The sequence below is a fragment of the Gambusia affinis genome, linkage group LG24 (genome assembly GCF_019740435.1).
Source record: "Gambusia affinis linkage group LG24, SWU_Gaff_1.0, whole genome shotgun sequence".
Classification (NCBI taxonomy): Eukaryota; Metazoa; Chordata; class Actinopteri; order Cyprinodontiformes; family Poeciliidae; genus Gambusia; species Gambusia affinis.
Window position 1 is genome coordinate 2703238 of NC_057891.1, and position 16993 is coordinate 2720230.

General features: G+C 45.6%; 2 protein-coding genes across 4 annotated transcripts in view; one reads left to right on the top strand and one right to left on the bottom strand.

Moving 5' to 3' along the window:
• Positions 1 to 297: 297 nt before the first annotated feature.
• On the bottom strand, positions 298 to 5606 carry LOC122827066 (IQ calmodulin-binding motif-containing protein 1-like). Of its 2 annotated transcripts, none has more exons than XM_044109638.1 (15): positions 5298 to 5606; positions 5066 to 5181; positions 4826 to 4994; positions 4495 to 4612; positions 4348 to 4423; positions 4171 to 4270; positions 3878 to 4050; positions 3463 to 3572; positions 3177 to 3295; positions 3020 to 3086; positions 2615 to 2690; positions 2395 to 2546; positions 2182 to 2319; positions 678 to 834; positions 298 to 604 (listed from the first exon to the last, which is right to left on the bottom strand). In XM_044109638.1, the coding sequence occupies exons 2-15, from the start codon at positions 5166 to 5168 to the stop codon at positions 357 to 359; spliced, it is 1806 nt and encodes a 601-aa protein (XP_043965573.1). In that variant the 5' UTR covers positions 5169 to 5181; positions 5298 to 5606; the 3' UTR covers positions 298 to 356. The 2 variants fall into 2 exon arrangements, with proteins under 2 accessions (XP_043965573.1, XP_043965572.1); XM_044109637.1 differs by having other exon boundaries at positions 5262 to 5604.
• A 1205-nt stretch (positions 5607 to 6811) lies between these two features.
• The window catches only part of LOC122827027 (kalirin-like), a 34579-nt gene continuing 24397 nt past the window's right edge, over positions 6812 to 16993 (top strand). Inside the window, exons 1-13 of one of the 2 annotated variants that reach the window (XM_044109511.1) lie at positions 6812 to 7253; positions 13177 to 13251; positions 13334 to 13448; positions 13621 to 13813; positions 13981 to 14204; positions 14285 to 14624; positions 14757 to 14879; positions 14949 to 15140; positions 15924 to 16055; positions 16131 to 16265; positions 16351 to 16443; positions 16572 to 16694; positions 16798 to 16914. In XM_044109511.1, coding sequence (XP_043965446.1) covers positions 7199 to 7253; positions 13177 to 13251; positions 13334 to 13448; positions 13621 to 13813; positions 13981 to 14204; positions 14285 to 14624; positions 14757 to 14879; positions 14949 to 15140; positions 15924 to 16055; positions 16131 to 16265; positions 16351 to 16443; positions 16572 to 16694; positions 16798 to 16914 — 1917 coding nt within the window. In that variant the 5' untranslated portion in view covers positions 6812 to 7198. The remainder of the gene's footprint in view (positions 7254 to 13176; positions 13252 to 13333; positions 13449 to 13620; positions 13814 to 13980; positions 14205 to 14284; positions 14625 to 14756; positions 14880 to 14948; positions 15141 to 15923; positions 16056 to 16130; positions 16266 to 16350; positions 16444 to 16571; positions 16695 to 16797; positions 16915 to 16993) is intronic. The other variant, XM_044109509.1, reaches the window with a different exon arrangement.

Consider the following 16993-nt stretch of genomic DNA (forward strand, 5'->3'; position numbering starts at 1 on the left):
GCTGCAGCTTATGCTGCTGTCCTGCTGCTCCGATCTATAATCAATACGCTGCTCCGCCTCTGACATCATCACCCATCAGGAGGAGGGGGAGCCGCTGCTAACAGGCGCAGCGTCACATTCAGCTCTGAGGAGGAGGCGCCGCTGCTCCTCTTCCTCTTCCTCCGGACTGGGATGCAGGAATGCCTCCCTCTGCTGGCCAACAGTGGGAAGTGCAAACATTTCTCTGGCCCCTCAGGTCCAGTTAGTGACGTTTACTGGAGTCATTTCCACACACAGACAGCAGGAGGCGCTCTGCTCTGATAAACTTACATGTTTTATTAGAGATAAAAACAAACTTCATGTTTCACATCCTGCTGCTACAGCGACACTCCGTCCACCATCAGCCCTCCGATGAACAGTCCTCCAAGCTCCGCCTCCAGGTCCGGCAGGTAGGCGGGGCCAGACTCCGCCCCCGTGTTCGTGTCTCCCAGTGTCCGCCACCAGGGCAGCCGGCTCGCCTGCAGCATAGCATTGTGGGCGTTGCGCCCACGAGCCGCGATGGACGCCGACGGGCTCAGGAAGGACTCCGCCTGTGCCGCCGTGACAACCGAAAGGGGCGGGGCATCTGTAGGGGTGATGCAGTTGATTATTGATCCTCTGTTTGTGTGTGTGTGTGTGTGTATGTGTGTGTGTCAGACCTCGTAGCAGCTCCAGGTGTGTGTGTGTTTGCGCCAGCAGAGCCTCCACCTGCTGCTCCTCCCTCCTGCGCTGAGCTCCACCCTGCAGCTCCACCTGCAGCAGCTGCTGCACTTCCTCATGCAGCGCAGCACACGCCTCCACAGACACGCGTGTCGACTGCATGCACACACACACACACACACACACATACATTAAAAACACTGATACGTTGAGGTTTAATGAAACCAAATTTAACTTTCGAGCTAATGTACAAGTTTCTTTGTCTGCAAAGATTTTACATTTAATAATATATGGCCTAAAAGAATTACTGAATAATTATAACAGCAAAAATTTTACGTTTTTCTGTGCTTTTTATACGCCGCTAAGGCTTTTGATGGTGTAAATCATTGAAAACTATTTTTAAAATTGTGCCAAGCTGGTGTGGCCAAATATACAGTAAGATGTCTGACCTGCTGGTATGTAAATGAAACTAAGCAGGTCAAATGAAACAACTGTGTTTCTGCATCCTTTCATGTCAGCAATGGAGTCAGAGAAAGAAGATTTTTATCTCCTCTGGTGTTTAATGTTTATATGAACGATTTCTGTAAGCAGCTAAACCTGTGCAGAACTGGCTGCAGATGCTATTATGAATCATTTAATGCTGATTATTTGTAGTCCAAGTTCATCTGGTCTTCAGAAGCTGCTTAATGTCTGGTCAGCTACCAAATTCAATCCATCAAAGTCTCATTTTGATTTGTCACAGTAAAATGGAAAAAAATAAAGTATTTCCAAATTTCAAACTGTCTGGGACTTTATTGAATATGTCAGGTGAAGTGAAATATCTTGTTCATGTGTTTACAGACCGTCTGTCTGATGATGAGGACGTTTACCGTCCTGGTTGAATGTTAGACGTTCAGGCTAAAATCTTTGTCCATAAGTTTGGATTCTGTTCTGATGAAGTGAAACTGAACTTGTTTAGATCATATTGTACATTACTGTATTCTGCACATTTGTGGTGCAACTTTAAAAAGTCAGTCTTCAGAGATTGAAGTTGTTTATAATAATGAATTAAGACTTTAGCTAAATAAACCCAGATGGTTCAGAACCAGTGAACTGTTTGTATCTGCTGCATCAGCACTTTGATGGCTGTTTTAATAAAGCTTATGTATAAATTTATTTGTCATTTAAACGAGTCTAATAATAGAATTATCTTTCTGTTTACTAACATTAAATATAGTGCAGTAAAATATTCATCTGTACTCTGGAGACGTTGGTATGATTGACTTCTGAATGGTTAGGAGTCGATTTTTATTGTACCTTTTATTCTTTTATCATCTTTGTTTTCTACTGTATTTAATTTGGACTCTGAGTCTGTAATAAATCTATCTATCTAACAATAAACTCTCCTAAAGCTCAGATTTACACACATTTGCATAAATGTCTGAGGTATGTAATCATTAATAATGTATTATTAATCAATAAATGAGGAGGATGTCCTGCTTGTAGTAATAAAGTCAACCTCACCCTGTGTGTCTGGATGTACTCCTCCACCTGCTGCTTTAGCTCCACCCGCCGGCTGTCCGTCAAACCCTCCTGACCAATCCAGAGTGGTGTTTGGGGTGGAGTCTGAGCTACGGGTCGTTTCTCCAGAAGCCGACGCCCCTGGAGGAGCAGAGTGTGTTTCATCAGCAGCAGCAGCTCGACAGGTGAGATGACATCATCGTGTTTGTGTCTTACGGCGCGCTGCAGCGTCCTGGCGGCACGCTGCCGCCTCGCCGCGTCCCTCAGAGCGTCGCCGTAGAGACGTCTGTCTCTGAAGCCTCTCCATGCGCTCTGGATCACCACGGCGGCTCGGCGCTCGCACTCCTCCAGGTACGGACGTACCTGGTCTGCAAATACTGAGGTCAGAAGCTGCAGCTCCAATCAGAGCAGAGGAAAGCAAGGGGGCGGGGCTTACCAGCAGGAAGCAGCTGGAGCAGCTCCCTCTGCTTCTGATGCAGACGCCGCCTCGCCTGCTGCCGCCGCACACACACCTGCAGGAGCATTCATCAGGACAGAACGGCTCAGAAAAAACTAAACATTGAAATCAGGCAAATATAGCAGCCTGGCTTATTTTATTTTTATCTATAACTTCTAAATGATTTTACATTTGCTGGATCAAAGAGAGAAACCTGGACTGTTAAAAAAACATTCTTTCATGTGTGAGATTAATAAATTACATAAAGTTGATCTATTAATAAGTTTTTCGTCTTGGGTTAAAGGAACTGTTTGGCTGTTTTGCAGTTTTCTGGAAGTTTATTCCAGATCTGTGGTGTCTAGAAGTTGAACACTGAACACTCAGACCTGCAGCTGCAGCACTGACCTGGTAGCGTAGCTGCTCCTCCCACTGCTGCGCCGCTTCCTGCTGCTGCAGACGCCTGCGCCGCGCCCTGAGGCCAACATTGCGGTAAAAACGTTAAACATGTGATGAGGAGCTGCGTCGCTCTGATGTCGCTCTGATGTCAGATCCTGATCAGTACCTGTATCTCCGCTGCAGCGTGCTCACGGCTCTGCTGAGGCTCTTCACTCTGCGCCGGGTCAGAACCGAACGCCACGCCGCCTGGATCACACACGCTGCCCGCACGCGCTCACTGCTCTCCTTCACACACAAACACACACACAAATTTATTGAGAACGTTTGGTTAAATTTTATCAGTCACATAACAATTAGCATAATTTTGCTTTATTCAAATTTAAATGACAGGAACTAAATGTATAATTTAGTGATCAATTTATTGATTATTATTTCTTATTTATCAGACGAACCTCTGACTGACGGCTGGCGGTTTCTTCCTGTCGGATCACTGCGATCAGCTGATCCACTTCCTGTTCGAAGCCCCGCCCCCTCCAGTCTTTCTCCAGCAGGCTGTCCAGACCTGCAGACACATAGAATGACCTCTGACCTCTCCAATATCAAATCAAATCAAACTTAATTTGTATAGCACATTTCAGCATCAAGGCATTTCAAAGTGCTTTACATCAAATCAAACACAAAAACACAACATCAAGTCAGATTCCGTCAATAAATTTGTAATTGATGACGTTTCAAATACAACTCTAAACAAGTGGGTTTTTAGTTGATATTTAAAGGAAGTCAGTGTTTCAGCTGTGATAACATCACATTATCACATTTTTCAATATGTGATAACACAGTTTCACCTCCTGCTGTCTGACCTCTGACCTTTAAAGTTGAACAGGAGAGAGCGCAGGCGGAGACCCAGCTGATTGGCCATCAGGAGCATCAGCCTGACGGAGGCTCCGCCCACAGCGGCGTCCGAGCTGAGAGCCAATTGGGCGACGGCATCGTTGAGCAGCAGCAGAGCCGATTCGTCGCTCAGCTGGGACAGGAAGTCTCTGCAGTTTCACCACATTAAGGTTGAAACATTTTTACCAGGATTATTTTATAAACTAAAGGCTTAAAGTCTCATTAACTCAGGTAAACAGGAAGTGGTGTGGCGTGTTCCTGAGCGCTACCTGTTGACTGTACAGGTTTGAATCCACATCTGGATGCAGAGCAGTGACACGGTGACATCATCACTCATCTGGATCTGCTCGTAGTGGGCAGAGCTTAGCACTGCAGAGACAAAGTTTGTTTGTGAAGAAGCTGCAGGTGTCTGGGACTACTTTCTGGGGCGGATGAGGTGAGCAGACCCTGAGCCGTGAGGTGGGGGTGAGCAGAGAGCAGCCAGCCCACGGCGTCCATCACCGTCTTGTGGAGGGGCGGAGCCTGAGACAGACCATAGGAGTTACTGCTCTTCATTGCTGCTCTTCATCACACCTGCTGCTCCTCCTCCTCACCTCTGAACGGCTCATCAGCTGAGCGGCCAATGACAGCAGAACGTCCACCACTGACGGCAGGAACAGCCTATGAAAAGCCTCGGAGCGGCTGCCTGGCTCCGCCCCCACGCAGCAGGAGCTGGATCAGAGTTTTAGAATATCAGACTAAATAAAATAACCAATAATCGATTAAAACAGCTGCTGAAGTTTCTAACAGTTACAAGCATATTTTAAAACAAGTCACATGTAAAAAGAACATATATTTTCCAAAGAATGTATAGGTAAATAACCTGAATGGTGTCCATATTTCCTTACTAAAGCATTTAATGATAATGTAAAGGTGGATGTTTACCTGGTCAGGTGGGCTAGTGTGGCAGCAGAGGTCCAGTTCCCCCTCAGCCTGCTGGGGCTCAGAGACAGAACCCGGACACAGTGACTCAGAACCCCACTGTGGTAGAACTGAGTCTTGACCCGAGTCAGCGCTCTGCTGTCTGTCTGCACCGCAGCAGAGTTCAGAACCTCTGGGGCAAAGACGGGATGAAATCAGAACCATGCTGACCTCTGACCCCGCCCTCCTCAGCAGCACACTCACTGTTTAGGGCTTCGTTCAGGAGGACCATCTGCTCCTCTGGGCTCAGACCTTCATCCTCCAGCTGCCTCCTCAGCTCTGACATCACAGCCTCTTCTTCCTCCATCAGCTCCACCAACCTGAAACAGATTCAGGGAAATCTATCTGGCTTATTTTGATTTAATGACAGATTACATCAGATTTCATTCCTCTCACTTACTTAAAGTGAATTGAAGAAAATCTAACAAAGGTTTACCAGGTCCTGCTCTCTGCGGAGCCTCAAATTTCCAAGCTGGACTGTCCTGGACACGTTTCTGGAAGGTGACGGGTTTCTCTCAAACACCTGCTAGCGTTAGCAGCTCTGCTCTCTTCGCCACTTTTATAATAAAGATTTAGTTCATATTTCTTGACATCACGTCAACATTAAAACTACATGTTGAGTCATTTTTATGCCTCTTACATTATTATTAAACTCAGCTATGCTGTAAACGTTACCTAACTACTAGCAGCTAGCTCCTCGATAGAGCAGGCGACGTCTGTTTCCAGGGTTACCTGACGTCATGAGTACGCGACAGCAGGGCTTTAGAAAAAACTTTATTAGCAATTGACAAAATTATTATCACTAGGTTATTTTTTTCTTTGTTTTGTCCTGTTGCAATAGAAGGGTGATCAGTTTATTATTTTTTAGAACTATTTCCATGTTTGCATTGAATTTATTTTATTCTTTAGATTAGTAGTTCTAAATGTTAAATATATTTTATAGAAGCCGATTTAAAACAAAACCATAATAAAAGTGGAATCAGATTAGGGTCATCCTGCAAAAAACAGTGATCTAGGGTCTGGAAATATTAACTTCTAATAAACATTTAGAAGCAAATGATAAATGTAAGATTTCATTTATAATGTCATTCATATTACCCATTTAATTAGCACGTTGTTTATTTTTACTTTACGTCAATTGTCAGATCTAACCATTTTCATAAAATTTCAAAAGGCAAAACAAACATTAAAAATAGGATATTTTTTGTGAAAACAAATATTTTATGTTGTTTATTAATAAAACTATGTAGGATAAAACAACTATTTAGCTAAATAATAATAAAAATGAAAAAATATGAATGTGTAAGATGTTTGTAGAATAACTAAATATCCAGCAATAACAATAGAAGATAAAACATGTCAACTCATCTAAATGTCATTCCCACTGTCTTCCTGCAGGTGGCGCTGCTGCCCCAGCTGAGAACATGGAGAACATTTCCTCTGATCAGAACTCCTGCCTCAGATACAGATGCTGGTTATTGGAGCTGAGTTTATGGTTTATTTATTATTATTCATGAAAATAATTCAACTGAGTCATCAGACATTATCAGAGAAATTATGAATCCCAAAAAATCACGAGCTGTCAATAATCTATAAGCCTGGAATAAGAGTTGATCTATAACTCCCAATTTAAAAATTAATAAACTGTATTAGATAAAAATATAAACTAGCTATATTATACTAACACATATATTTTACTATATTATATTATCTTGTATTAGCCTATACTAATAATATTATATATTATATTATAGCTAAAAATCATGATGGTCACGTCAGACTCCTCATGTTGATAGTAACGGTACCGGCAGCACCGGTAACGTTGTAGTAACGGGTGGAGGCGGTGTGTGTGTGAATGTGTGTGTGTCGGTGCAGCAGATGCTGCAGCTCTCGTGCACAGCGCCTCTCTGTCTCCAATGCGCCTGCGTGCTGAAGCACACACCGAGCGGCCGCAGGAGACACTGAGAGGGGATACCCGGCCTGCGTGGGCTCCACGGTACCAGTAACGGCACCAGTAACGGCACCAGTAACGGTGACGTGATGTGATGCGATGCCGCGCGGGATCACGGTAACGTAAGCGCAGCAGCAGCGGCGGAGGAGGAGGAGGAAGAGGAGCAGGACGGACGGTCGAGGCTGAGCTGAGCAGGATGCAGCACTGACGGTCCGATCGGTACCGGGAGGAGAGGAACGCATCCCACCGAGCGAGCACCGGAGCCCGCGGCTGGTACCGACCCGATCTGATGTGAGGCTGCGGGGATGGACGGGTAGCAGGGAGGCGGAGCGGACCGACCGAGCGACGGCACATAACGGAGGAGGAAGAGGAGGAGGAAGAGGAGGATGAATCCGGCTGAGGGAGGAGGAGAAGCGGGCCAGGACGGCCTGGCGACGGCAGGTGGGGTGTGAGCGCGTGCGCGAGGCGAGTGCGTGTGGGAGTGTGTGAGAGGGAGCTGCTGTCGCCATGATGCTCCAACATCCGCCCATTGACGGACCGTCTGGGTGTGTGTGTGTGTGTGTGTGTGAGCATCCCTCTCCAGCAGCACTGAGGCGCGTGCACGCGCATATACAAGCGCGCTCTGAGCGTGAGTTGGGGGTGGACGGTCCGACTAAGGAGGATTGTTGGAAGGCCTGCTGTGTGTGTGTGTGATGTAATGTGGAGTGTGTTCACATCTGTGGAGAACCTGAGGGGCCCATAGCGGCTCCAGGGGCCCGGAGGGTACGGTTCTGAGGGATCCAAATCTGGTCCTCAAGGGACCTGAGGGGCAACCAGGGACCCAAATTCTGCCTTGAAGGGCCTTCAGGGCCCCAAATTTGGTCCTAGATTGGCCCTGAAAGGTTCTGAGGGCCAGCAAGGCCCCAGATCTAGTTGTGATGGGCTTATTGCCCCAAAGTCAACACTGAAGGGCCATCAGGACCCCAAATTTGGCCCTAAAAGGTCCTGAAAGGTCACCAGGAACTCCAACTCTTTCTTGAAGGGCCACCAGGGACCCAAACATTTGTCTTGAAGAGTTCTGATGGACCCTGCTGACCCAAATTTGGTTCTGAAGGGCCTACCGGGGCCCCATGCTGGGTCCGGCTGACGTCTCCTTAATGCAGACGTTTGGCTGAAACTCATAGAAAACCTGAATTTGATGAAGGATTCTGGAGCCAAATGAGGAAACATCTTTGTTAATCCAGATGGATTAGGATTGAACAGATTAGATGATAACTGAGGTGAAAACCTGGCAGGTACCTGAACAGACGGTTGTTATATTTATGAATATCTGATCCCATTAATCAAACCCAGAGAGTTTAATGGGATTTCAGCAGCAGGTAACTGTGAGGAATCATTTATTAATGATTTTATAAATAAAACTATCATTTTATAGTTTTATTTATAAAACCGTTAATAAATGATTAATGATGTTTTTATATCTCATATTTAGAATTTTGCTTCTTAAATAAATTTGAATTACTGTTAGTCACGTTGGACTAACCTGAATGATGGAGCACGGTGGTGGCAGCATCATGCTTAGTGACTTTCAAATGAACTCTTAAAGAAAAATAAACTTTGATTTTAACAATTAACTTTGAAACAGAAACATATTTTAAAAATCCAAGATTAAACAACAACAAAAAAAAACAAATAAAGCAGAAACAAAAAACAGACAATAATTAATTATAAAATATTAATAATCAAAATGTCAATAAGGTTTAACAATGATCTTTATTCTCTTATGCTTCATATTGAAATCTTTGACACAGACTGCTACAGGAGATCTAGACGAGTCAACATTTAATTTCTCTTTAGGAAGAGAAATCAGATTTGTAGATTTGAGAAACTTCAATATAAAAAATTAAACTGCAAGAGAAAATCTGATACGGATTGGTATCAATGTTATCAATATTTTGGGTCAATCACCCACCATGCTTTTATTTTGAAGAAAGCATTGTATTAATCAGTTTGTTACATTTACTCGAGTGACTTTGAAAAATTGTTCTTTTAAGAAGATTTTTACTGCACTGACTAATTTTATCTCCTCCTACAAACATGTTGACGTGGTTCTGCTCTTACTTTCTTATAATTTTGGGCTTTCTGCCTCCTCTGGTGTTGGTCGGATCTGTTCTGCTGCTTTATTTTGGTGGGTTTCTAAACAGTAAATCTCCATGGCAACGGGGTTTTGAGTAGTAAAACTGATTTAATGTGTTGCTGAATCGGAGCGTGTTCGGCGCTGATGGTAATTATCCAAACGGCGGCGGAGAAATGCCAGAGAGACGCAGTGAGGTCACGGAGGGCCCTGCGGCTCGGGTCGGGCTCCGGGTCGGGTTCTGGGTCAGGTTCCGGCCTCTCGGAGGCAGAGTGAGTCTTCAGACCCTCCGGCCTGACATTTCAGGCTGGAACGCAGTCATTAGCTGCTGTTGCGTAATCATCAGTTTGATGAGTCCTGACAGACTGACAGCAAGTTCCTCCAAAGGCTCTTTCATCTGCTTCTATTCTGGGCCGAGCGCCGACTCACAGAGGAGGGGGTCTGACTGGAAATCCCCCTGATTGGCAGCTGATTAGGGATCAATCCACTTCCTGACAGAACACGCCGGCGCCAGGCATGTTAGCGCCCAGCAGATTACAAACGCCCACCACTCAGTCATGAGCTTCTGCTCCATGCTAACACCAACACTTCATCACGCTGAGACAGAAAGCTCAAGTCACGGCAGTGGCAGCTGTGGGAAAATTAATATATACGTTTATTTAGAGTGAGTAAATTTAAATTTGATTTTAAAAGTTCATAAAGCCGTCATTGATTCTGTGGCAGCTGCCACAGCTTTTACGGCAGGTTGGACAGAACGTAAATAAGTTTATTTTGAACAAGTGAAACAATATAACGTAATTAGAAATTGATAAAACTGATTCAGTGGCAGCTGACAGGGATTCTGTGACATGTGACACAGCTGTTGTGGCAGATTAAATATTGAATATGAATAAGTTTATTTTGAACAAATCAATTAAAAAATACAATTAAAATAGTCTAAAGCTGACACGGATTCACTGTCACCAACATATATGTATTCTTGTTTCTGTTTTTTATTTGTTCAAAATGAGCTTCTTCATATTAATCATATTAATAAAGTTGTGGCAGCTGCCTCTGCCACGGTTTGCTCTCTGCGCTGCCTGTTGCTTTTTGCTCTGTTAGCAGCTGGAATGAAGTTTAGATCAAACAAATTATCTCCATGTTTCTGCGACTTTCTTCTGATTTCCAGCCAAACCTCCCTGGACTGGAGAGAATCGGCTCATAGCTATGATTTCACTAATCGATTGGTGGAAAACGTGATTGAAAAATGGACTCAAAGGCTGTTTGGATTTCTTTTAAAGCAGATCGAAGCCCATCATGATTCAATTTGCTCCCTTGTGAAGAATGAACTCAGCCCATTTCCAGCTTGGTCTGTGAAACGTGTAAAAAGGTTCTGAGTTTCTGTAATCACTGCAGCTCAGCTGGAGCCTGATGAGTTTCCACCAGCTCAACGCTTGATTATGGAGATGATCAGAGGCAAATCTAAAGATTCCCTTTGTTGGTTTATGCTAACAGACTTCACACCGAACTCTTCCTGAGGCAGAACTCTGCTGGGCTTCCAGAACCAAGCCGCTTGAACTCCCCACTGGGTCCAGCGTTCAGCCACTTCGCTGTTGATTTGAAGGGTGATTAGCGGGAGCGCTCCTTCCTTTTTGAATCCGCTTTTCAGTGTTCGTTCCACAAACCGGTGGTTTGATAAGCTACAGGCTCAGTCATACTGAAGATGTGTGGAATACCTTTTAAACACTTTAGTCCAACTCCAGTCCGTTTGTCTAGAAAGCCCGGTCCGGTTGGTGAGGTGTGAATGTGAACTCAAACTCTGGTCCATCTCCAAACCTCAGCCAGTTTGGTTGAACTGAACTCTGGTGCAGTTCAAGTGTGAACGCCAAGCGAGCTGGAGACGGCCCAAAAAGCAGGAAGTGGGCTATTGCGCAGAGCATTGTGGGTAAATACAACCACAACAAATGCATTAGCCTAGCGCTAGCAGGAGAAATATCTCGCAGTATTTAGCGAAGTTCAAATAAGCAGTAAAATCCACTCCACTCCATCTTGTTTTCATTTGGTGAAGAAGGAAGTTGTGTTCAGTGTCTTCAGAGGTTCTCATGTTTCCTTCAGGAGTTCTTGGTGCAGCGCCCCCACAGGCCAGGAGGGGAACAGGTTGGTTTGATTCAGAGCAGAGAGAAAGAGAACCACAGCAGCTGGAGGTGGAGCAGATGATGGAGTCTGATCAGAACCAAATCTACCGGATTATCAGCCTAAATAAACTCTGCCTTGAAGAATGATACCAGAAGATTCTGACGGCTTCAAAACTTAATCATTTTAAAGCTGAGTGACTAAAATCAGTCATGGGAAACTCTGTTTTTAGTTTTTGTTATCCAGTTATTCTAATCTAGAAAAGAAAAGTTCTGATAAATTATTAAAATCCCAAACTTGGCTGGTTTCTCTCTTTTATGCATAATTCTTATTATTGCTTTTGCTGGAGCAAAACGGCTCAGAGAGAAACAGAATATTCAACACCTTCACTCAGGATGTTTCCCAAATCGCTGAAGCAGAAACGTTTCCCACTTTGTATCCTAACATCACCAGTAGTCATCTGGATAACCAGGGAGACGTTCGTGAACTTTCCTCTTCTTTTGATAGAAATATCAGTCAGCAGGGTGGCAAAGAGAGAAGCCTGCTGTTAGGTAAAGATTAAAGACTCAAAGATACATCCATCTGGAACAGAGTAAATATAACTGCATAAGGAGATGAAAACCATCGTAAGCTTCAGAAAAGGCCCGAGGGGACAGAAAAGGCGTCTTCAGTAGGAAAAGAGGTTTGTTTATTATAAATGGTGAATTCTGGAGTTATTCCAGTTTCATCCAGATGTAAAATAGACGACAAGACCAGAATATATTAGCTGTTCCCATGATGGCGTAGAGAAAATTCATAAACCAGTAGCATCAAGATGGTTTGAGTTTAACTCCAACTGACTTCGCAGCAACACTGAAACCGCAAAGGCTTGAATGCAAAGTCTAAAATGTCGCCGAACATCTTTATTATCCAACATCTGATCTGATTATTTTTAGAGGCAGAAAGAAAAGAGTGTGATCGTCATCGTTAGTGCAGTTTTCAGCAGTTGCATCTGCAGCTGTCATTAGGGGGCGACGTAGACAGAAAAGTGTTTAAAATAATAACATGAAAACATGTTCCACTTTACTGAACTGTAAAACTTATTGATCCTAGGATGGAATATTCATTGTCATGAATCAAGAGGATGATCAGATGAAATGAGTTGACTAAATCCAATCAGCAGACGGCCTCAGTTTACGTCATTAATAAAATCTTCAAGGTTCCCAGTAGAACATTCACTCCTTAGTTCTCTGTTCACTGGATGTAAAGGAGTTCATATAAAGATTATTTCTGACTAAAAACCCAAAGATTGGAAACATTCTGCATGAGGAAACAGAAGCGCACAGCTTTCCTCTCCTTGTTATAAAACATCCTCTCTTTATTTCAAACATTCCTGTATCCCAAGGTCGTCTCTGCTGTAGTTGCTGAGTGTTTTTGGTGTGAGAGATGAAAGCCCGTTGGGTGTGGAGGAGACGGAGCAGGACGGCGGTGGAGAGCCAGAGAGACGTTTCTCTCTCTCAGGGTTATCTCTGCCTGTTGGGCTGCTAATGTGAGGCGTTTAATGCCCTCAGTGTGCGAGTGTTGGATTAGCTTCCTCCTGCTGAGCAGGATGATCTGACGCATATGGGAGGCATGTCTGAACACATACACACACACACGCACACACACACACACACGTGTTTCTTTCTGGGGATCCTGGTTACTTTGTCTCTAAACCATCAAAACCATGAAATCAGCTTTAGTAAGGTTTTAACACCAACTCCAAACCTGTAAATTTGCCAAGTTAAATCCTGACTTGTAAACTGTTCTCACACTCCTTCATCCTGTTGAAGTGATTTGTTTCATTGATTAGAAAGTTATTGCTCCAAAATGCACAATTAAAGAAATTACTAAACTAGTTTCCAGTGGATAATATCACATTCTTCTAACCACTTAAGCTTAATTTATACAATATTTGATTATTTATGGATTAACTGTCTAATAATTTGATGCAAAAGGTGCTTAATGTGAGCCAGCTGCAGCCTGACCGTCTGTAGGGGATCGAATCTGCTTTGGAGGTTTTAGGTAGATTTCTGGGGTAATAAAAAAATGTCTGTTGGGGTCGGAGGTCATAGACTGGACACCAAACACAAGCTAAAGACGTCGATGTTTGTCTTCCAGGTTCTGGTAAAGCAGAGACTGTTCGGGCCGTGGATGTCCTGACGGTGCTCAGAGAGAAAGTGGCCTTTGTATCAGGTAAAACAGAACTGGTTTTATTCTGGTCCTGCTGGTTTTATTCTGGAAATGCGTTGAAGCCACAGTTGTATGTGATTTCCAGGTGGAAGAGACAAACGAGGCGGACCAATTCTTACCTTTCCAGCAAGGACCAATCACGATCGAATAAAACAGGAAGATCTCAGCCGACTGGTCACCTACCTGTCAACAGTTCCCAGGTACAACTCTGAATATCTTTACTGCTTAGACTGATAAGGATCAGCTTTAACGTTTTATTCAGATATTAATGTCTACAGAGACCTCAGTGTGGCAGAAATTGTTCTTTAGTTTTGTCAGCAGTTTGTTGAAGGAAGAGATGTTGGTTTCATTGGCGCTCTGTGTTTCCCTCAGTGAGGACGTTCGAGCTCGTGGCTTTACCGTTGTGGTGGACATGCGCGGCAGTAAGTGGGACAGCGTGAAGCCAGTGCTGAGGACACTACAGGAGTCGTTTTCCTCCAACATCCACACAGCATTGCTCATCAAACCGGACACCTTCTGGCAGAAACACAAGACCAACCTGGGCAGCGCCAAGTTTAGCTTTGAGGTACCGCCAACTGTTCTTCAATCGTGGGTTCTTGACTGGAGGCCAACTGGAAGATGTTGCAACTTAACAGAGAGATGAAACATCTTCCAGTGCCGCTCCCTTATGTTGAAGCTGTTAAGGTTTCCAGAGTGTCCTGCATTGAGGCAGTAACCCGTCTCTGTCCCCAGACCAGCCTGGTGTCGGTGGAAGGCCTCTCCCGGCTCATCGATCCCTCCCAGCTCACGGCGGACCTCGGTGGCTCTTTGGAGTACGATCACGTGGAGTGGACTGAGCTTCGTCTGGGACTCGAAGAGTTCTCCGGAGCTGCAACGCAACTTCTGGCTCAGCTGGAACAGCTGGAGGCCGGCTTGAACCGCATACCCGAGCCGAAAGACGTGGACGAGGCCCGCAAGTGAGTACTTAGGATGTTTCATAGGTCAGGGTCTTTCAGGGTCGACCTGAACTGTAACATTAGTGTATTCTCATCGGTAGACTTCTAGAAGAACACAGTCGTCTCCGGAACACGATCGCCACCGCACCAGTGGACGCCCTCGACAGAGAGGGGAAGAGCTTGCTTCAGCGAATGCGCCTGGGCCCCTCACATGGTGACGGCTCCACTGAGGGCGGGGGCGGAGGTGGAGGAGGCGGAGGCGGCAGTGGTGGCACCTGGCTGTCAGGGGGGGCCGACTTCCAGAGTGTAGCCCCAAAGGTTTCCTCTCTGCTGGACCGGCTGCAGGCAGGTCGCACCCACCTGCTCCAGAGCTGGAACGACAAAAAGCTGCACCTAGACCAGGGTCTCCAGCTGCACCTGTTTGAGCAAGATGCCACCAAGGTGAGGTCATGACCCCGCAAGAATGCTTTGCATTATTTTTCCTAATGTTCAGTCAAGTTTTGCATCGTTTGAATGCAAATCCAGAGCTGCTGTCTGAACTGTCTCTGTTGCTGCTGCCTCTCCTTGTCTCAGATGTCGGAGTGGATCGCCCACAGCAAAGAGCTGTTCATGCAGAGTGTGGCAGAAGTCGGTCAGAACCACCAACACGCTGTCGACCTGCAAACACAACACCAGCACTTCACCGCCAACTGCATGGTCAGTGTGTTGGTCTCTGTCTCTTGCTGAGTGTTTCATGACTGAACAAATGTGGCGGCGCTTCTGCAGAACGGGAGCGTAAACGTGGACAGCGTGGTTACCGTGGCAGCAAGACTCGCTGAGGCCGGCCACTATGGAGCGGAGCGCATCGCCCTCGTGTCGTCACGGTTACAGGAAGACTGGAAGGCCTTGACGACCGCCCTGGAGGAGCGCAGCAATACGCTTGCCATGGCAACTGGCTTCCACCAGGGGGCAGAGCAGGTACTGTTACGTCCAACATTATGAACTGAAGTAATGTTTTATACGCAACAACGCCTCACAATTCATTGACTGCGTTGAACTGTTCTTTGCTTTACCCGTTTCATCGTCCTCATTTGACCTCACTAACCAGAAGTTTGTCTGTTTCCTTCTCCACATTATTCTTGTTCTTTCTACTTTCCATTTTTTAAACTCCGCCGACCGAGAACAGACTTTTTACATCAGGATGGAGCTCCGGAGAAAATAAATTAAGAAGAGCTACCAGTAGAGGCGTGTTGTGGCTTTATGCTCTCTGCTGCTCTAGCATGAAGCATAATCTATCTTTATGTTTCCACCAAGGGGCAGAAAGCATACCTCTATATACAGTACAGCATAAAACATTATGACCTAAAGTAGCAAAAAAGTCAAAAGGAAGGATTCTATCTCACCTCCTGGCTCTGTTTCTAGCTCTAAATCACATTTTATAAACGCTCAGAGAGAAATCCTACCTGTCCTCTCTGGACCTGCTTGGAGTCGCATCTTTCTTCTTGCTATAAAGACAGTTATGGGCCTAACGTCATAAAAATATTTAAATAATGCAACATTATGTTTCATATGCAACAATAAGACAATTCATGAATTCTTTGCCTTACCCGTTTCATTGTCCTCATTTGATGTCACTGAAGTCTCCAAAGGTCCAAGAGAAGGTCTGTGACCGCCTGTAGAAGGTCTCTCTTAAAGCTTGGGATGGTTCTCAGTATTGTCCTTTACCCGTCTACGTTAAGGCATGTCTGTCTCTCTGTCCAGTTCCTTCTGCGGGTGGAGGGTTGGGTTAAGACGTGCTCTGATGGTCCTTTACCGACTGCAACAGCAGAGCTGGAAGCTGCGACTAAAAAGCACCAGGAGTTAAACGAGGAGATTTCTGCCAACTACACGCAGGTATTGACCTGGAGGCCCACAGTAAAACCTTTGTGGCTGCATGAAGGAACCTGAAGTTTTCCTGTCTGTTTGCAGGTCAGTGAAAGTGGAAAAGCCTTAATGGACGTCCTCCAGCGTAACGGTAGCAGCGAGTCTGAAGAGTCGGCAGCCAAGCCAGACTTTGCTCCGGCCACGCACACCATCATGGGGGTTCTGCACCAGGTGATGCAGGTGAGGCTCGGTGCGACGTGCCGTCAGGGCAGGGTTACGGCAGACAGAGGTGAAAACGGACCGGGACCTTCTCCTGTCTGCTCAGGGTCACCATGATGTGGAAGGAGCCTGGCAGCACAGGAAGCTCCGCCTCCACCAGCGCCTGCAGCTCTGTGTGTTCCAGCAAGACGTTAAACAGGTCGGACCACCAACATCCACGCTTACATCAATCAATCAATCAATCAATCAATCAATCAATATTTGCATAGCCCAAGGAACTTGTTTTAATGACCATCCAGATTTTCCTTCCACCTAATTTTCCGTCAGGTGTTGGACTGGGTGGAGCAGCATGGAGAGGTTTTCCTCAACAAACACACCGGGGTGGGGAAGTCCCTGCACCGGGCGCGGGCACTGCAGAAACGGCACGACGACTTCCAGCAAGTCGCTCAGGTGACCCAAACATTCCCAGATCCTCTGTCATGCTGAACCGACCTCTGACTGACCTCTGACCAACCTCTGACTGACCTCTGACCAACCTCTGGTTGTCTTTCAGAACACCTACACCAACGCAGAGAAGCTTCTGGAGGCGGCTGACCAGCTGGCCCAGGCAGGAGAGTGTGAGGAGGAGGAGATCTACCAGGCGGCCAGAGACCTGGAGCTGCGAATGCAGGTAGCCGGGGGTGTCTATATCCTGGATGAAGCCGGTGGTGTCTATGTCCTGGAGGGAGCAGGGGGTATCTAAATGTTGG